The 21,022-nt window shown below is 42.1% G+C and overlaps 1 protein-coding gene across 8 annotated transcripts in view; it reads right to left on the minus strand.

The window, feature by feature from the left end:
• The window catches only part of Sema5a (semaphorin 5A), a 469,252-nt gene that overhangs the window by 69,212 nt on the left and 379,018 nt on the right, over nucleotides 1-21,022 (minus strand). For all 8 annotated transcript variants that reach the window (XM_052743005.1, XM_052743006.1, XM_052742999.1 and 5 more), the window contains 3 exons: nucleotides 17,172-17,289; nucleotides 5,785-5,966; nucleotides 2,178-2,321 (listed from right to left, as the gene is read on the minus strand). In XM_052743005.1, the coding sequence (XP_052598965.1) occupies nucleotides 2,178-2,321; nucleotides 5,785-5,966; nucleotides 17,172-17,289 (444 nt within the window). The remainder of the gene's footprint in view (nucleotides 1-2,177; nucleotides 2,322-5,784; nucleotides 5,967-17,171; nucleotides 17,290-21,022) is intronic.

Raw genomic sequence — 21,022 nt, forward strand, 5'->3', positions numbered from 1 at the left:
ACGCATTTTGACGCTTGTGCCACTGGCTGCTTCATCCCACCTTATTGGTGACCTTTGGAGAACTGGTTCCCCTAGGAGGTTCCTGCTCCTCAAGACATCCATTCCAAAGAATGGATTAGAAGTAAAAAGGGTATTCATACATTCTATAGCACATGTAAAAAAAGAAGTGATGTGAAAAATCCAAGGAGACTTTGTGTGAGGCTAAGCTCCCATTGGATTAAGTCACACATTGAAAACTTTGCAGAAATCGTTAACTATGTTGCTGGCATAAGTTGAATTTGTGGAGAGAGTTTAATGCTATTTAAATATCATAAAATGTATTGGTTATTTCATATGACTGGTCCTAGAGTCCTGTACCCTCCCTCCCTTATGCCAATCATCAAACATCTCCACTGCCAGGATGAAGATGAGTTTTCCGTGATGTAGTGATGTCCCCATGTAACACAGCAAGACATTTAAGAACTGTTTGTTTAACAGAGACCAGGGTACATCAAGTATATTGCTTTTCTGAAATGCCTGGTAGTCTACTAGAAAGCATACTCAACGGAGAGGCATCAATTTATAAAAACAATACACAGTCCACATTCTTACCATTCATCTCTTTATTATTTGAAGTAAAAAATTTCCTCTGTTAAACATTCCCTTATCTAACTCCAGAAAACATGTCTCCTGTAAATGAAGAACTTGTTAGGTGTGAGGCATCTAAACATTCTAGCCATTGTTTTTAAATTCTTTTCTGAAGGCATGGCTTTATGATTTCAAGTGGACAGACAGAACACAGTGTAGTTGGCCACTGAGTTATGGAGTCTTGACCTTCCTGTCCATTCAGCCTGGGGAAGGAGATGGTGTCTGTGGAGTACCTGGACTCCAGGAAAGCATTTGCAGACAGAAATGACTTCACCCAAATGTGATACACAACATGACAATTTACAGTGTTGAAAACTTTCCAACTAGTTTAGAATCTTACAAGCCTTGGGAAAAGTACTAAGAAGATTTTTCTATATTCAGCTTTCTCACCTATCAACTGGTGTTATTGGAATAATACAGACCTGAACAAGACTATCTCAGGGGACCAATTCATAAATGACAAATCCTGTCTGTTTGTGACAGCAACCCTCTTCTCATTCCTAGTCAAAAGGAAAGAACTCTTAACTGGTAAATAAGAAACTGGGTGGATGAAGAAGCAAAATGGTCTTCCTAGTTGCTTTCAAGATGTACTCAACACCTACTGTAAAACTACATGAAAAAAACAGTGACCCTGCTCTTTGTTTACAAATTACATGGTCATATATGGATAAGGAATTTTTATGAGACTCCCTGAACCCATGACACTGAGTAGGAGCTTATATTTTTTCACTAAAAGGCACTGGAAGCCATTCAATAGGATGACGTGTGTGTGTGTTTGTGTGTGTGTGCGTGCGTGCATGCGCACGCGCATGTGTGGTATCCTAAAAGTGATGTGAACTTCATCTACAAGTTTTCACCCCCAATAGCGACAGAACGGAATATGCATTCAGTAGGCGAGAGAAAGAAAAGGAACGAAGAGTAGACCTTGGAGTCAAAGCAAATCGGTTAATTCTATAACAAAACCATAAAAACACCTTGCTGAATTTGAGTCTAAGGTGAAATGTCCCGATGGAGCACTGAACAGTGAAAGTCTTTGTGGAAGGCAATTTCCTTTGTGCTGGTACTGCACACAGCTCATGGGGGATGTTTGCTTACAGACTAGAGGGTAGAGGGACACAGTCTCCCCTACATTTGTTCTCGCTTGCCTATACACCACAGTCTTTATCTTACCTGCCCTTATCACCAGGACCTGCTAGGATTTGCAGCTGCTGAGACAGGGCTAACTTAACATCTCAACCACCATTCTCCAGCAGGCTCACGTTCTGGGTGCACAGAAGCCCAGCACATAGGTGCCCCTGATTCCTGAGCACCCAGTAGCATGAGAATGGATTCCCTGAGCCAGTTCAAGCATGCAGAGAAACAGGACCAGAACGAGGCTCCTCATGGGAACCTTTGGTCAAAATTGAAGGATGTCAGAAAAAAATAAGGTGTGGGTTAGCTTAACAGAGAGGAATGACATAGACAAACCAAGCTAGATCCCAAAGTGAAATCGGCCGCACTGATGGCAGGAAGCATGAGGATGCTGCCGTAGGAACACAGAAGGCACCTACCTTTCCTCTCGGTTCTGACCCACACACACGCGGCCTCCGTGCCTGGGTGTGGGGTTGCTGCAGGAGCGTTGCCGCACCTGGAAGCCAATGCCACAGGTAGTGCTGCAGAGCGACCAGGAGGTCCAGGGAGTCCAGCCTCCATTCCTGAGGAGAAGGACGTGATTTAATATCTCAGTCAAGCCAGCTCAGACTCTGGGACCCATTGGCTCCTATTGCAAATGCCTTTGTCCCATGGGTGGACTATTAGATTGTGTGGAACCACAGCCTTTGGACAGAGCAGACTGGTAACCTCTGTTACTGTGGGTCCCTTAGAGTTGGCACCTGATGTGAAAGCCACAAATCATTCCTAAAATACTTAACTGTTTGAAACAGTTAAGAAACTTTAGTTATAAAAAATTTCAAACTATTAGAGTAGTATTTTACTGCAAAGTATTAGAAATGAATCCTAAACCTATAGAATTCTAAATTTTACTTGACTCTTATCACATCCATTATAACCTGTGAACAGTATCCCTGAGATAGGAAAATCATTGGAAGTCACATCCAGCAAATTATATTAAATTTAACACCCCTAAACATGCACAACCCTATAGGCAGTGTTCGTGCCCAGGACAAGTGGAATCTTCTTCAAGATTTCCAGCCAATTTTGATAATAACAAAGGGGGATATATTTAATTCAGAATCATAATTCCATATGCAACTGTACATACAGAATGATATATTAAGAATAAAAGAAAAGCAAAATGACCCTATTTCACCAAAGTTACTCACAAAATATATTGCTACTGACACACAATACTTCAGTAGTGTATTTTTTTCAGAAAATGACAATATATTCAAAGTCTTTGTAATTTAAATATCTCTCTTAGAAGTTTTCTTGTGCTATTAAAATAAGTTGTAAGTATTTTATCATTTTTGAGCATTAGAATATTCATTTTATTGCTTGATCCAAGCTCTAATACATATTGCATGTAGAATCTCTATTTTTTTTAAAGATTCCTTTATTTATGGATTTTTTTCCTGCAGGTACATCTGCATACCAGAAGAGGGCATTGGATCCAATGGGACTACAGTTATAGGTGGTTGTGAGCCATCTATAACCATGTGAGTGCTGGGAATTAAATACAGGATTTCTGGAAGACCAGCGAGTGCTCTTAGCCCCCAGCCATCTCTCCAGCCTCAGAACTTCTATTTGTTAACCACAAGGGCATCCCCCAGGCATCCTGTATCCTCAGCTACTGGATTTCCATTTGCTTGGAACAAGGTCAGTTCATACCAGCCTTCATACATTTCCTTAAGAACACAAAAGTATGTAATGGTAACACTGAAGACATAGGATTAAATACATAAGCTGAAATAATGAACAAATTATTTAGTTAAAATGAAACTTCCTGAGATATTTTAAATACGTTTTGTAGTTTCCCAGTTTACCAGCTGAAACCTAACACTGAGAGAAACGAAACAGATACCGTTCATCTAGTGCATGGTAAATTGTTGATGGCTGATAATTTAATTAAAATGAGACTGATTCTCCAATGTTCCTCATAAAAGTAACAAGCCAGTTTCTTACTCCCCTCTACCCACAGCCCTATACACTGTCAAAGTAATTCACTAGATTATTAGAACTTTCCAACTTAACTTCAACCTAAATTAGATATTTCTGCTTTTAAAGTTTTTCCACCTATGAAGAAAATTGTTAGATAACCCAGAAACACGCTGATTTTCATATTACTTTTAAATTTTAATTTCCTAAGCTTTTAAAAATATATGAAGCTTTATGATATATTTGATTTATAATATGAAGAACATGTTGCATATGCAACAGTAAGTAAATAACAGTATCTAAAATTGGTAGGACTATAGGAAATCGGGAGATAAGGGAAGCCAGTTTATAAGTAACTCTTTATTATCTGGACTTAGCTTTGCATACTTCTGGAAGCTGCTGAGATGAACTGTCAGGCAATCACAGAGCCCCATGAAGTGATCACACAGAGGATGGGGAGTTTTTACAATGGAGTCAGCACATGGTCATCTGCTTCCACTCACACAGCATCACGGAAACAGGCTGACTTACTAAGATTTTAATCTGATGTAAGCTGCACTGTGAGCTTGTTTAGAGGGTGACTTTCCAACAGGAACTGCAGCCTGAGTGATAAACAATTACAACCCAGAGCTCTACAGTCTTTCGGTGATGAAATAGCATGAAACAACATCACTGTCATCTTCAAATCCAGTAACCTATGTCAGGCTCCTGTCAGGCACTCATGGAATCCACCTCCCTGCAGAGAAGTTATATGGAGCAAGATGCAATGTTGACACACCTGTGTTTTCTGTTTTATTATATAGTCTTATCTTTGTGGCCCTCCTTGGCTTCTTTAAACTTTATGGGGTAATTGAATTTACCCTATGAAAACTGTTGACAAGGACGAGGCTTGCTGTTTTCTGTCTGCACATGCTGCTCTGACCACCCTTCCTGGGCATGTTAGGTCTTCTTGACTTTCACATAATTCGATAACCCAAACCAACCCTCAGTCAGTGGCTTAGGACATAGTTTCCCTTACTGTTTCCACATTTTAGGCTCTGAAAAGTGGGTAAGATGTTAAGGGATGGACTGTTAATCATGTGAAGAGGAGGCTTGAACCTTGACTCAAGAAGCTCTTCTGATGCTGTGGTGTACAGGGAAGCAGGCAGGATAAATAAGTGCAGTCAGTAAAGAACATGAGGCAACTCAAATGACCTCTGGAGATCACGACATCTAGGTGACCAAGTGTCTGACGTCAGTAGAGCTGGGGTATGCTGAGTTCTGATCTACTGCTGCATAGAGCAAAGTTTCCTTCGAGCTAATGTATCATGCTCTACCAGTAGGGATTATCAGTCATGTATTTCAGAAAGATATTAGGTAATGAGCATTTAAAGAATCCAATTATATTGAGTAAATTAGCAGTGTTTTCCTATCTAATTATGAGCTTATAAGCAATTTTAATTTACAACTTAACTTACAATTTAAAATTTTCTTCCACAAATGACGTAATGTCATGGGTGGAAGTGATGGGTGTCCCTGTCTTTTTGTCACTTCCATCTACTAAAGGGATGGCTTGTATTAAGAGTTGTTAATAAATAAAGTTGCCCAGGGGTCAGAGCTATTAGCAAGCCGTAGGAAAGCCGGGCGGTGGTGGCGCACACCTTTAATCCCAGTACTTGGTAGGCAGAGCTAGGTAGATCTCTGTGTGTTCAGGGATACAGCCAGCATTGGAGACACATGCCTTTAATCTCAATACCAACCATAGAAAACATGGAGGTCTGTACAGACAGGTAGTGACGAGGCAGTCATGTGGTTGGGTTTACAACCAATGAGAAGGCAGAACCGAAAGTCTTTATAAAGACTTTAACACAGGAAGTAGCTCTCTTTTGGAGAGGTAGGACCACTGCAGGAGGAAGGGTAAGGTTTTAGCTCTTAGCTCTGACCTCTTGGCTTTCTTCTTTGCATTGGTTTTGTGTTTCTTATTTAATAAGACGGTTGGTTACATCTACAAAGAGTGATTGCCCAGATTTCTTAACCTTCTGCAGTGACACGTGACTGTACAGTAGAGTGATCTGAGGCACGTACCTGGAACAGTTGGTGATCTCCATCCTAGGGCCCTCACACTGCCAGCCACCACACTGTGGAGCCGGACTGTCACAGGCACGGGACCGGCAGAGGCAGGATCCCACAGCAGCGCCATCTGTGTGTGTACAGGATGTCCATGGAGACCAGGGGCCAAAGCTCCCGTCCACAGTGAGATTTCTGGTCTGGAAGGCAAATACAAGCAATGGTGTCAGAAACAGTAAAGCTGTGAAAAATAAAATGTCATGAAAACAACAGATGTCAAGTGGCAATCATAACTCTTCCAAAATCCTAAAAAAATTAAAATCGGCCGGGTGTGTGTGAGAACATTGTAAAGTCATGCAGCATAACTCACTACTAGAGATGATGAGAAAAATGGTGTAGAGAGGAAGAAAAGGAAAAGGAGGAAGGAATGAGGATCAGGGGGAGAGGCAAAGAAGGACTGTTGAAGAGGGGGAAGTGGAGGAATAAAGGCTGACTCTGGAATGAGGTTTTGGCAGAATGGCCCACCAATGTAGGAAACCCAAGGAATAAGAAAACCCCACAGATGTACACATCTGATGCATGGTTTTATACACCTTAAAAACAACAAAAGCCTATGAAGAATTTATCCTGGTTTATCCCAAGTGTTACCTCAAAGTGACAATGTTTGATGCTTGGCACATCTTAGTGTCCCTGAGTAATGAGAGAGCTACAGTTCTCAGGATTATTCTTGTCAAGGCTATGCTGTGATCACCACTTGGAGTTGATACGCTGGCCAGGAAGGGCTTGGCATGTGTTCACGACCCCGTGTGACTGCTACTAAGGGCACTGTAGGGCTGTGCTGCCAAGGATGGACAACAAGCTTGTAGGGTACTTGTGTGGAGTTGTTCAGAGTGGAAATGGACCAGGAAAACAGCTGGACTGGACTCTTGATGCCAAGGACAGCTTGGGTGTTGACAGAGAATAAGTATGTCGGAGGTGCACACTGCTGGGTTGTTCCCTGTTCCTGAGAGTCATTGGCAGATGCTTTATTGTCACTGGGGATGGAAGAAGGAGTTCAAGGCGGTGACACTGAAAAAGAGCTGAGTACACAGTGGGGGAGACCCCTGCAGGTCACTGAAGGCAGAATGCTGGGCTCTGGCCTCGTCTGGCATGTGGTGATGTGTTCCAGTGTGGTTGGGACATCAGGGTTTGAACAGTGAAGAGTGAGCAACTTTCCTATATATGTAATAAGAGATCTCTTGAGAAGAGACACTCATGGGGCCAAAGGTTAGGTTCCTTGTCCAAGGTCTTCCTTCCAAAAGGGAGCAGAAGGGATTCAAGTCCTAGCCTCCATTTTAATGTGAAGACAGATGAGTCTAGTTTGACCACAATCTGATGATGAACAAATATGTATTTTCTCTTTCCACTTTCTGGCTTGCAGCTGTCTTCTCTGTCAGTCATTATGTGAAAGGCATCAGCCTCAGAAGGAACAGTATTTTTTTTCCAAGATAGGGTTTCTGCATAGTTTTGGTGCCTGTCCTGGATCTTGGTCTGTCGACCAGGCTGGCTTCGAACTCACAGAGATCCGCCTGGCTCTGCCTCCTGAGTGCTGGGATTAAAGGTGTGCGCCACCACCGCCAGGCAGGAACAGTATTTTTAATCTATCATTTTCTAAGTACTATGGGAAATATTTACTCATTATTGTGGTGGTTTTCTCTGACATGCTGGCTGATCACAATGTATTGTAACAGGTATGGCTCTACAGTGTGGTTCTCTACTCCTTCTCTTTTCTAGTCAACATTAATGGTTTTTATTTCCTAAGGTGGGTAGAACTAAGCCCTCCCACCAGTCTCCATTGTTTCTATACTAACTGTGGCCAGAGGGAAGGTCTCGAGCTGCCCCATCTGGGAGCAAGCTCAAACACAAGTGGATAAAGAAAGGTATATTTCCCAAGAGGAAGCTTTTTCCTCTCCGAGGTCCCTGTAACACATCTGGCCACAGGTCCTGCTTGGACCATTGGGTTCCATGGTAACCATGTACTTCTAAGGAGAAACATGCCTTGCACAACAAGATGATTCAAACCTCTGAGTTGACAGACTTTCTTGTTAAATCAGCAAAGGTCCTGCTTTGGATATTTTCCACATTCATGCTCCAACTTCCTCCTCGTACCTGTCCATTATTTAACTAGGTCTATGTTAATAACCATACACAGACTCTTGCCCGCTTTATAAACACTTACTCTTGTTTTTAATGTAAAAATCCCAAGTCTCCTGTTCAGGGAACAGACATTGATTAAGCATGGCGATTTGTGTCATTTCTATACACATAACCCACACAATCCTGGCTATTTATATAGGTCATTGCTGCCATTTCTAGAAGATACTGACTGTCTGAGACAGGTGGAGTTGCCCTGGGAATCTGCAGAGTCAGCTCTTCTCCTCCACTGTGCCCCAGGGTATTGAACAGGGGTGAAAGTCTCACTGACTCTACCATGTGCCTACCAGGTGTGGGGAGATTGAATCAAGGAAATGAGAAGTGATAAGAACTATCTACCCATGAGGTATGCCAGGGGCTAAAGGAAACAGCATGAGTGCACTTGCCAAGCAATTAGCTCAAGGTTTCCGTGAGTAATAGACTCATCACCAAGAAGAATGCTGCCGTCCATTCTGGTTTCACAGATGGATGAGGTAGACACACTGCTGCACTGGAGTTTTTTGAGTGTCTCCAGGCAAAATAGATTGGATGACAGGAAATTGTTCTCAAGCGTCAATAGACCTGGCTAGAGGCATTTTTGGGGAAGGTGAATCTGGAACAAAAATTCTTACTATAGATAAGAAGATAAAGGAGAGCCACTGCTATTGTGGGTATTTTCACATTGGAAATACTGTATAACTTTAAAAATGATGGACAGGGTTATACCATTGGCTAGCATTGTTCAGAAATGGAACAGGGGGCATACTGAGCTATTAGTGAGCAGATAAACTATGAAAGAAGGGACTGTAGAGCCAGATCTGTATGATGCCTGGTGGGGGTCTCTGGTTGCTCTGTGCATTGCAGACAGGTGCCAGGACCTCCTTGCAAAACCAACTATACATGAAAACATTACGTCACAGCTCTTCAAATCTGATGCAGAAACCTGAGCAGTGTGAACCTAAGTGAATGTATAAATCAAGACAACTTCAAAAGCTCCACACAGTAATACACAGAGCACCAACATTCAGACAGTTTAACAAATTATATTACTATAAATTACTATAACATTTTATATAAAATGGCTCTTCTTAGTGTACAGACCTATTCTTCTGTTTATTAGACTCTGATGTGTTGGGGGAGAAGGAACCAGATGCCTGCAGAGCATTACTTCTATCTCAGGGAAAAGCAAGTCTACAAACACGTGAACAAATGGAAAAGCCCCAAAAGTCATGTAGCTACATTGTAGGTGGGGCGTCACACTAAAGAATACACACATGTGACTGTCATGACCCTTCCACCCAAAAAGAATGACAGTCTATAGGATTGTACCAGGAGGTGACGAGAACAGAGAATGTTAGGAAAATGCTGCAGAACCCAAGGACCAGCTGTGCAAGGAAGTTTAGCTATCCTAAGCTCATGGGTGACAAGGTAGGTAGGATGGCTGGAGGCGGGTGAGAGTCAGAGCTAGACAGGCACTACCGTGCATAGCCTTAGTCATGGAGTCATGGAACCCCTGGCAGAAACACCTTGAACTGAAGAAGAGCAAGGAAGATAAACCCCAGGCTCCCTCTGCCTGCCATGGCACTTATGGCTGAATCCAGGACAACACAACACAACACAACACAACACAACACAACACAACACAACAGAGGTGAAAGGGACAGGTTGAACAACATACACCAAGGAAGGGCAGGCCTTAGCATGGAGAGCTTGTGGAAGAAACTGAGCTCCTGGGCACAATTGGTCACTTGTGTATATCTTACTTCTCAGTTAAGAAGAAAAGGGTAATACAGGTTAAGGAAGATTTTTTTTTAAAGATATCTGAATCCTCTAAATGTTAGTCAGAAACTTCAAGAAGAGATGACTGTGGCAAAATTAGGAGATTAGGGGCAGAGAAAATTCATTCTAAGTTCACCTGCACCGTGTTTCTTCTTGAAAATACAAAGGTGACGGGCAGAGCAGTGACTTGGACATTTATCTGTCTGGGCGCTATTCACAGCAAAATCTAATGGTATGAGACCAAGAAGAAAGAAAACATAACAGAGACAAAGAAGAGAAAGTGGAAAAGGAAGCCATCCAAAACTCTAGCCCATGTACTTCAATGTATCTCTTGTTCTGTAGGGAACATGAAATTCTCAGTTCTGCAACTCAAATAGCCCTGGACAGGATGCCAGTTAGAATAGACAAGTTCTATGAAAGAAACACTCCGAGTAAGAAAGGCCTGGGACTCCTTATATACCAATTATTGCCCAACATTATCCAGGGCAAACATTAGCATTTAACCCCAAGGCTAATGGTGGATCCCAGTCGGTCTAAGACAGTCATGGTTTGAATATAAATATTCCAGACTCACACGTTAAAAACTTGGTTCCTAGAGCATAGCACTATTAAGAAATGAACGGATCATGAGGGCTATATTATTACTAATGGATTACCACATCAAGTTTACTACTCAGTGGACTGTAAGGAGGTAGGACTATTTGCACAAAGTGGGTCAGGGGTAGAGATGGCAGTCTTATCCCTGGAGCCCTGTCCTCTTCCTACTTGCTGACTTCCACAAGGTTTAGCAGCTTTGATCCTGCAGCATGCTCTCTGCCCTCATGGCTAGCCTTGCCTCAGGCCCAGAATCCATGGATGCTGGTGACTGTGGACTGAAACCACTGGGGCACAATACATTTGTTTCCTGTCAAGTTTGCTCTCATAGTTACTCTGTCACAGCTGTGAAAAGGTAAGTGACACACAGGGACTCCTTGTGACTTCAGTCAGTGCTGGCTCTTAGGATGGACATAGGACCTAATTCTTGTGAAAGACTCGGCAAAGAGAGTGCATGGGGCATCTATAAAACCTATTTTCCTCCAGCTAAGAGAGAAAAGTGTTTCTGCTTTTTAAATTCCTTCTGCTTTGAGCACTGGCATATGAAGGTAGAACGGAATGTGACATTCACCTTTTATGTCATCCTAAAATGTCCCTCGCTATTTCTAGGTGTCCCTGGCAACCATCCTCCCCCTGTTTCCTACCAAGACTCACTACAGTATTCGTTCTTTGTTCTTTCTGTGGGTCTGGCTTCGAATGAGGGATTTAGGCAGAGAGATACTATTAGAATTTCCTTCCTAAATATATGCCCAAAGAAAAGATGAGCTGATAAGGATGGCATAGAAAAGGGGAGGGGTTCCTTGATATAAGTGACAATGAGTAAAGACCAATGAAGCACAGTCGTCATTTTCATAAAACAGTAGAAGCGGAAGGAGCGGCATTGGGCAGCCACTGGTCGGAACACACACAAGGTCGGAGCGTAGCTCCCGTAGTTAATCTGCAAGGAAGGAAGATGGCTTCAGTCTGTCTGGCAGTGAGGAAGGTGAAGACAGGAGAGGCAGCACCTTCAATCCAGAGCTGCTGAAGTTTGTTACACTACATTCCGGAGCCAGAAGAACTTGCAAGCCTCAGGGAAGCGTAAGAGCAGTGAGCGAACTCCCTGCACAGCATTTAGCCACATGCCTGGTTGGATTCTGAACGGCTTAGATTGAGGATCTGCCTAGAAAATAGGACTAGGAATAATGGTGTGCATCCTGCGCCTTCAATTTTGAAATTGGGATATTTTAAGTTTTTCATAACCTTCCTTAAAGGGATGTATGAAATAAAGGCATATGTACTGGCAGTTGACGCCATGAGCAGATGCTTGGTTAGCATAGATAAAGCCTGGGTCCCGCCCTAGCACTGAGAAACATTAAGTGAGGGAAAACACTCTAGAATAGAATGTCTAAAGTTCTCTCCAGGTTTCTCCCAAGTGACTTTCTTCTGGAAGCATGTGATTTGTGCTATTAAATGTGAGCCAGAGCAGAATATGCACCACGCATCCGCAGTGCATGGCAGCCATGGGGGATCCAATGTGCTACCTCCTTGAATCCTTACCACAAGCCAAGTCAGATGTGCCTGTCCAAGATCCAAGACGCAGTGACAGCAAATTGGTTCAGGAACCTGTGCCACACTCTCAGCCCTCTTTCCGTAACTTGGTTCTGTTTTATCTTTCCCCTACAAATGCCGCCCAAGAGTCAGGTGTACACAGCTTTACCTTCCCCGACACCGAGAAAATAATAAATTTCTAAGTGTTAGCTAAGGAGGATCCATTTTCGTTACTACAAATTATCCTTTCATGTTGATTGGTTCATTCTCTAATTCTCCACTGGCTTAGTGTGTATGCACATTAGCTCGTTGGGAGCGCAGGTACATCTCTATATTCTTTTTACGTTTGACCAATATTCTTTATTAAAAGATTTAGTTTTGTTTTTGTTTTTTATTAGTCTGTGTGTGTGTGTGTGTGTGTGTGTGTGTGTGTGTGTGTGTGTGTGTCCATGTGAGGCCAGAAGAGTGTATTGGATCATTTGGAAATAAAGTCAATCAGTCAGACATGGGTTCTGGGAAGCAAATTCACATCCTCTGGAAGGGTAACAAGTACTTTAACCACCGAGCCACCTCTCCAACCCCTCCAACTATTGTTCTTTTATGGCTAAACGTGTCTTAAATGTTTATCTGGACACTTTTCTTCAGAATTACTAGATCTTGCTTTATTTTCACAGTTTTTTTTATATCTACTTCCAGGGACTGCATGAAGCAGGATATTGGATAAGCTCCTCAGGAAGTTTTACCTCAGGTTATATCAATTTAATATCCACCCTAAGCTTATCTCTACAGATGAATTGTAAGGAAAGACTGTACCTTAGCAGAGGAGTCAGCTGCAGTCGTGTGTGGCATGATGCAGACTATCGAATAGGGGCGATCTCCATTTAGCGCCATTGAGTCCCAGTTAGTTCATCAATAAAACGAAGCAATAATGCCCGTCTCTGGATATCAGCATGGGCATTAAACAACCCCCAGACCAAGTAGGAAGCAACACTTACAGAGTCACCACCACAGTTCCTAGAAACGGAACGACACTTAGGGACATCCCTCCTAAGGGACACCACAAGAGATCTCAACATCTTAGCAAGCTGTGAAGGAGTATATGGGTCCTGTCCTGTGGGTCACACCTGAGAAAATGCCATTAGCCAGAAGTGCCTTCCAGCCTTGGTTGGGATTGGAAGTCTGGCTGAAGCTCAGGTATAAGTAAAACTATAGTTTACATGAACAAACTCCCCTTCCTTGGCAAGGGACAGACATATTCTCTCTCTTTTCTGTTCTCTCTCTCTCTCTCTCTCTCTCTCTCTCTCTCTCTCTCTCTCTCTCTCTCTTTCTCCCCTCTCTCTACCTCTCTGCCCCTTTCTCCCTCTCTCCCTCTCTTCCCCCATGAATTTTTACTGCAAAATGCAGAAACAATGTCTCATATGCTCCCTGAATGTAAAGAGCAGGGTTGGGCCATTCTTCTCTTTATCATTCTGTCATTTGAGAAGAAGAGGCTGAGATCTGGGAAGTCATATTCCTGTAGATCAGAGCCTGCCAGAAACTCTAGACACAAAGCCTGGCTTCTTTCCTAATGGTTATAGACCCCTGGGGAAGAACACCAGAAGTTTAGCTGTTGCCAGTTAAATGTAGGCTCTGGTTCCGGCCACTGCTTAAGTACCTTTTGATCTAAGTTCCTAATTGTACAGTGTCCTGAGTAGAAGCAGAATCAGGAGACAATGAGATGTTCATCTGGTCCATGTGTTTTGCTGGTTCGCACAGGGCATATTTCAAAACAAGGATTCATCATATTGCATCACGTGATATCATGCGTATCCCCCAAAGGACATAAATAGTATCAATGCATAAGTGAAGCCCAGGGAGAATCCTAAGACTACAGGACTCCTGGTTCACAACACTGAAACTCAGGCAAGGGTATGTAATTGACCTTGGCCTGCATATGCCAGTTTAAGTATATTACTTAAGCACTACAACTCTATTAACTGGAGAAAAATATTTTTAATTATAATTTTTAGGGATGTAGGATATTCTATATCATGTCAGTAAACTATTTTACAGTCTTCTAGAGTAAAAATGTATAGCCATCTTAAAACTGGTCCTCTTTAGCAGAAAATAGTGTGCTTTTTTTTTTGTTGTTGTTGTTAAAGCGAAAGCCATAGAGAACGCTTGCTATGGTTTGAGGTCCCTCTTCCAAAACTCAAGTGTTGCCATGGTGATAGCATTAGGAAGTGGACTGTTAAGAGCTGATCAGGCCATGAAGATTCCTCTTTGGAGGATGTGTTACATGTTTTTCTAGAGGATTGCCAGTGTGGCCCTGGCTCCACTGCCCTTTTCTTTTCCCCCATGTTGGGTCCCAGCAAGAAATTCACATGAGAGCAAATGTTGGTGTCCTAATCTGGTACCTTTTGGCTTCCAGAACTGTGGGTAATAAATGCCTGTGCTTTACAAATGACTCAGTCTCAACTATTCTCCTATAGCACCAGAACCAAACTAAGACACCTGTAAATCACACATAGTATGTGAAGTTTGACTGGAAAGTCTGTACTGGGACACTCACTGCTGCCATGCCACGGATCTGGAGTGTTTTTTCAAGATTTATCTGGTTTAGTTTTAGTTATTTGTATATGTGCGTCTGTGTGTGGGGAGGTGCAGGTGCCCATATTGGCCAGGAGGTGACATTAAGGAAGTTGTGAGCCTCCTAATGTGGGTGTTGGAAACCAAATTTGGGTCCTCGGCAAGAGCAGTATACATTCTTTAACTGCTAGCCCACCTCTCCAGTCCCTGACCTAGGAGTGTGGAGATTCACTTCCTTGGTGGGTTTACATAAGTGTGTCTGGGGTGTAACTCCCTATCAACATGTCCTTGACTCATTGAACTCAGTGTAAGAAGATCATGTCTCTTTCAACATATACTTTTACATAGAATAGGAAATGCTTGTTGTCCCTCAAAGGGCTTTGGGTGAGGATGTAGGTAAGCATCCTTTTGAAGAAATGAGAAATGTTAACTGACAGCAAAATTCTCCTGGCTTTTATTATGTCTAAAATCAGTTTTCGTCTCAGAACCTACTCAACACCGTACCTACAAGGTCAGACCTGACCCGACGACACGGCACTGGCCCTCCAAGTGTGAACTCCTAGGGTTAGGCCTCAGGATGGAAAATTCAACTGAAGAGACTACATTAAAATGACAGCTACATATAAAGCACATACTTTAAGATCAATATCATATCAAACTCATTAAATGTGGATGTCACAGATTTATCTAATAAATGTAATATTTCATTTTAGTGAAATAAAAGAGTAGATAATACAGAAGTGACATTTAAAGTAAAAAACTTAAAACCTAAGTAAGATTATTGCTGGTTTTTTTTCCTTTTACTATTCTTAGCTTGCCAAAAGTATGTATTGATGTAGACAAATTTATTGGCTAAGAAGATGGGTTCAATATCATAGACATACCCATGTCTAGAAAATGGACCTTGCTATGTGTGGCTCACACTAGGTATGTGATCACATCTCAGAACTGTGATTTAAGCACCACAGCATATCCATGCTGTCTTGAGAATTGAACTGAATCTGTCTTCTCATTAGCTTGAGACAACATGGGTGGCAACATTTTGGTCATGCCTCAAATATTGGATCTTTCTATTTTATATTTTTTTCTGTAGAATATCCAAGACATGCACCTGTTATAAAGCAAATACACGGGGGTGAGTTTCCCTCTGCATAATCATCTCAGCTCAGATGCTCACACATATAACCCTAGGTGCAGGAGAAGTGTTCTTACCATTTAAGAAAACTGCAGTTATGCTATCTGCTTCTTCCACCTTTTTTAACCTTTAAGAATGCAAGGTCAAAAACCTGCAGGGAGATGCAATGACTGTCCACGAGGATATGTCTGCACAGACTGACATTCTGGATGCTGTTCACTGTGTTTTTATTTTCTACATGAAATTTACGTTCACTGCATTTGTGCTCTTAACATGTTCAGCACTGAGAAGGGGATTTCCTCAGTTCATGGTATTTTTCAAACCATATTCAAGAGATATGGAAGAGAGGTTTCTTTTTATAATCAAAGATCTAGCACTACAAAGCCGAAGGGTCTAAGCCTGTGGTTCTCAAACTTTCTAGTCTATGACCCTTTAATAAAGTTCCTTATGTTGTAATGACCCCAACCATAAAATTATTTTCATTGCTACTTTATAACTATAATATTGCTACTATTATGAATGATAATGTAAATATCTGATATACAGGACATCTGATATGTGACCCCATCTTTTGACCCCCGAAGGGATCTCAACCTAGAGGTTGAGAACCACTGGTCTAAGCTAACCTTCATTGAGAGCACTGAATGCCTAGAAGCAATGATGTCCATACAGGATCCTTTGTGTGAAGGACTCGCCACCCATAGGAACATTTGGGAAGAGTGCCGACCTTCCAAATTTTACTCTGCTCCATTTCCTTAAAAGCTGAGGGACAGGCTTCATTAGCACACAGTTTAGATAGGAAAGGGGCAGTTTCTGGAAGTTGCATTGGCAACTCAGAAACCTGAGACATGTCTAGTATATCCAGGGAAAGTAAGGCCCCTGCCTTGTAGAAGTGCTCAGAACCAGCAAGCAGAAATCCACAGCTGTGTAACACAAAGTGACAACCGCCCCAGTACTTTCAGGTTGCTAGTTACTGGTCATATGCTAGAACACAAGAAAGAAGACAGAAATAAAGGAAAATGGGTTTCTCCGAGCGAGGATCCAAGCAGACACACTGAGCAAACAGTGAGATTTGCTTTTCTTGGATTCAGGGTCTGGCTGTAAATACGGGCCAGTTTTTCTTCATTCCTTGGGGTCCCTTACGGGAATGCACACAAGGCTGCTTCTTTCAGGCCTTCCAGTGACCCTGACCAAGGTCTATGAATCTGCTCCACGTGGGGCCACGGTAATATCCTTTAACTCATTCTTCAAACCTCTGCTTACGTCAGCTTCTGGAGTTACAGCCCCCAAGGGAAATGAGTGAGTGTGGAAGTTCACATTTTATTAGTGTAACAGGGACAAGAGTCCACACCAAAATCTGTACAAAAATAAATAATAAATAAATAAAAATTGTAAAGGCCAGGATCTTATGCTGAGCAGTGCTGTTGAATCTTAAGTATTTCAAATCAATGTAAAGCGGGTGAGAGCATCCTGTGTGGCCCTCCTGCAGGCCAGGAATAGAACAAGTTTAGAAAACACAAACGTGGGTTTGTGTTGGGTTTGCAACAGTGGATCCACTCGGAAAGGCGAGCCACGGAGGACTGCCTCCTATGGACACTACTTTTGGAAGTTGGACGGGGCGGGCACATACCGGACAGGTGGAGATGCTCTGTTCCCACTGAGTCATGCTCAGACTCTCCTCCAGGCTCGTGCACTTCTTCATCACCACATCCCAGCCACAGTAAGGGTCCTGGGCACCAATGCAGGCACTGAAAGCAGACATGGAAACACGCTGACTGTGCAGGTCACTTACTGCAGGAAAATACTATACCACAGGATGTTCCTGGGAAGATGGAGATCTTTCAAGTGTGACCTATGAAGCAGACCTAGGTGAGGTGGGGGCTCAGGGCAGGACTGAAAGTCCCCTGCTTCCTGCTTGGACATTACCTGGCTGTGACAGGCTGACTGGAACTGGGAGTGACCTGGTATTGAACTAGCTCCGTGCATTTCTGCTTGTAGCTCCCGAGAGAGGCCAAGGAGTCATTCCTCACTGATAGAACAACACACCAGGCATGCCCCTCACCTTGGGATTTGCTCCGCCTGTGACCTCACTTGCACCATTATGGGTGACTACAGCACAGCTACACTTAGAGAACCATTCAAAGGGCTCAAGTTCCTTTTCCTGTTTTTCTATTAAATGACATGACCACTAGGTAAAATCCAGCTTCCCAAAGGGGAGACATTTGACGGATTTCCTCTTGTGCTCAGGACCCTCCTTGCCTGCAAAGCCGCATGGAGACCTGAAGCAGGGCTTCTGCACTAGAGTGAAGGGTTTGGGCTCTGAAACTCTGCCTGTCATAACAGCTGTTTTTCTACCATGCTGAGGGCTCTGGTTGTTTCCAGCATTCCATAACTCTTTAAATATTACAACTGCTATCCAAACACAAATGCCCATTCAATAGGAAGCCCACATACTTATAATTTCCTCCCATTCTACTCTAAGCCAACCACTATGACTTATTATTTTTGGAAGTTGGATCTTTTAAAGAGACCATATGGAAAAGGCGAGTTTCTGATAGATGTAGCCATAGTTAAAGTGGCATTTCCTTTTTAAAATTTTATTTCTTTACTCTAAAACTCAATAAGAATGCAAGAAAGAATAAAGATTTTTAAAAAATCCAATGAGTTTGAGGTACTTGATCGGAAAAAGTCACATCAACATTGTGAAGAACTTGGGGGGGGGGAACCAATTATTAGTATGATTTTATCTGGTCTCTTGACAATAATTTTGCCCCTTAGATTTAAATATTTGCTATTCTAAAACAAAAACATTAATATTTAATATACTATAGCATAATTATCAAGTGTAGAACTGTTCCTGGGCCAAGGAAATTACAGCAGCAGGATTTAAAAAATGATTCTGTCAGTTATGAAAATAGCATCCTACTGTTGAACACACGCAAAATTACTACCCCCAAATCTTTATTCCTCCTTGCTACAATAGAAAAGACAAGATTTTGGCAAAGCCTCCTTGGGAGGTGCTCAGGTGGGCAGGATAACAAAACTTGAAGCAACAAGACCGAGGCTACCCTGTAACTATCACACACTTCAAAGGGCAAACAAAACACCGAGAAGAAAGCACATTTCTTGCACACATTTGAGTCTCTTTATTTTCTCAGAAAGATATAGCGCTTGGTGAAAGAATGTGTTGCACAAAGCAGAATCTGGTACAATAGGTACGGCTGTGAAAAAGTAATCTATGGATCTGTCAATTTGTCTTCAGTTTGGCTCAGACTGCCCTAACTTATTGTATTTTATGTGACAGGTTGCCTGTATGTAGCCAAGGCTGCTCTTGAATTGGATAGTCTACTGCCTCAGTATTCCAGTTCTTGGGACAAAAGCAATCATGACAATGTCCAACTGGTGTGGTTGGCTTTTGACTTACAGGTGGAACACAGGGATGTTTTGAACCCAATTTTCGATGGAGTGTGCATGTAGTACAAAAGATCACTCATGGGTAATGCCATCCTAGAAGGACCTACATTAATCAGCAGCAACACTTCATCAGGAAAGAAAATTCTTATAATGTGCTAAACTATTATGTAACTTCAGTCTCTTTCATTGCTCTTATGACCACAGACCCAGGGAGTCTGAGTTCTCGCTCATTGTCATATACTGATGGCTATTCAGGGTCCAAAGGAATCCCAAGTTCATAATGTTTTTATAGGTAAGATGTTTTCATGGCAATGGTTCTATTCTTAAAACCATGGATCAGTAAAGTTTATAGCAACAAAAATCTTAGGGGGAGATCAGTCACCGCTGCTCTTGACAATTTTGGAGCAGGTCTGGAGTCAAGGACGCTGCTGCAGCTTGGGTTTTTCATGGAGCCGTTTGCACAGCTATGAATCTGAAGCTCAAAGAAGATCTGTGGAGTAGCTATTAGATAGGGATGCATATGCTTAGTAAGGTCTTTCAGCTGTATTTCTCCACTGACAAATAAAACTACCTAGCTGACTGGTTAGAACACACTGATTGCTTACATTTCCATTTAGACCAGCGTCATTCTGTCTTTAAATATTCAACAGGAAGGAGAATCCCAAACTGTTGGTGAGCTAAAGGAATGCAAAGGGAAACTCAGAGCCTATAGGAATCAATTTTATACTTAGCACTATGGAGTGTTTCTAGCACACTTGACTGTTCTTATAAACCTGTTTGCTGCCCCTACCACCATAGCAGTAACATGATTACACTGAAATAGTTCACAAATAAGAGACGAGGAAGAAAAGCACTTGTGATCCAAAGGTGTAGGCAGGAGAGCTTGGTACTGTAGAAGACAGGTAGACCACAATGCCTCTATATGATGCTGTGCATACATTTTCTTTGTTTATGCTGTGCACCTGTACCAATATTTGTTATTATTGCCAGAGGCAGATCTATCATGAAATGGAGGCTCACTTCATGAGACCAACTAAGGTGATCAGTCCTAGGGATTTTGAATGTATAACACTATATTACCTTTAGTGGGATGCCTATCAAATAGTGCATGCTTCATACATATTCTGCCTACATCAAGTCTGTGCCTTTTCCTAATAATTACACAATGCACAATAAGGGAATGTACAATTATTAGCACTAGTCAAGGTCATAGAAGTTTTTGTTCTGTTTTCCAACACATTTTGAGAACTTCCTCCTTACTTGGCAAGGTTCATGGGGTATTACAATAATGCTAAAAGATGTTTTGTTCCAGCCTGAACCCACCTGGGATTCCTTTTACAGACAGCTTTGTACGACAATACAAGCATGTGGGTACATATGATTTCTTTCCCCGCTCTTTATTTAGACAGTTACAATCATTGTAGGCATAGAGAAGTTGCCACAGTCACCATTTAATGACTTCAAAGTAACCCACTGAGTGAAAAATCCATTGAAGGTGTCTGTCATGTCTTGGTGCTTAGTTCTAGAAGCTGAGAATTAGAAAACCAGTTATAATTCAGACATGACTTAAAAATAATTGGAAATCAGGTGAGGGGATTAATTCCTAGCATGGTGTAGGATCAGGTTTAATGATAAATCCATTTTGGAATAAAATGTAATACAACCCCAACCACCTTTGCCTCAGTTCTACATTAGATATTCAGATAATTTTATTTATGGCAGAATTTCTCATTAGACTCTGAGCCCTACACAGGCAGGGTCAGGGATGTATCATCTGTCATCATACACTTAGGGATTGGTTTCGTGTTTGGAATGCATTAAATGCTATAAATGTTTTGTGAATGAACTGATGAAGGAAATCCACAGACTCTACAGGCTAAGCAAAAGAATGCCACTGTAGTTAAAACTTCAGGACATCGAAATTTGGAAATCGATAAATTAATTGTAGAAGGAGAATATTTGCTTTGTAAAGTGAATGTTCATCAAAAGTCCCTCCTGGATGCTTGAATGATATGCAACCTGTTGACTGAAGGTGCATTCCTTGGACCATGGAAGATACTGTTACTT

Source organism: Peromyscus californicus, unplaced genomic scaffold, assembly GCF_007827085.1.
Source record: "Peromyscus californicus insignis strain IS unplaced genomic scaffold, ASM782708v3 Scaffold_18__1_contigs__length_77618521, whole genome shotgun sequence".
Taxonomy (NCBI): Eukaryota; Metazoa; Chordata; class Mammalia; order Rodentia; family Cricetidae; genus Peromyscus; species Peromyscus californicus.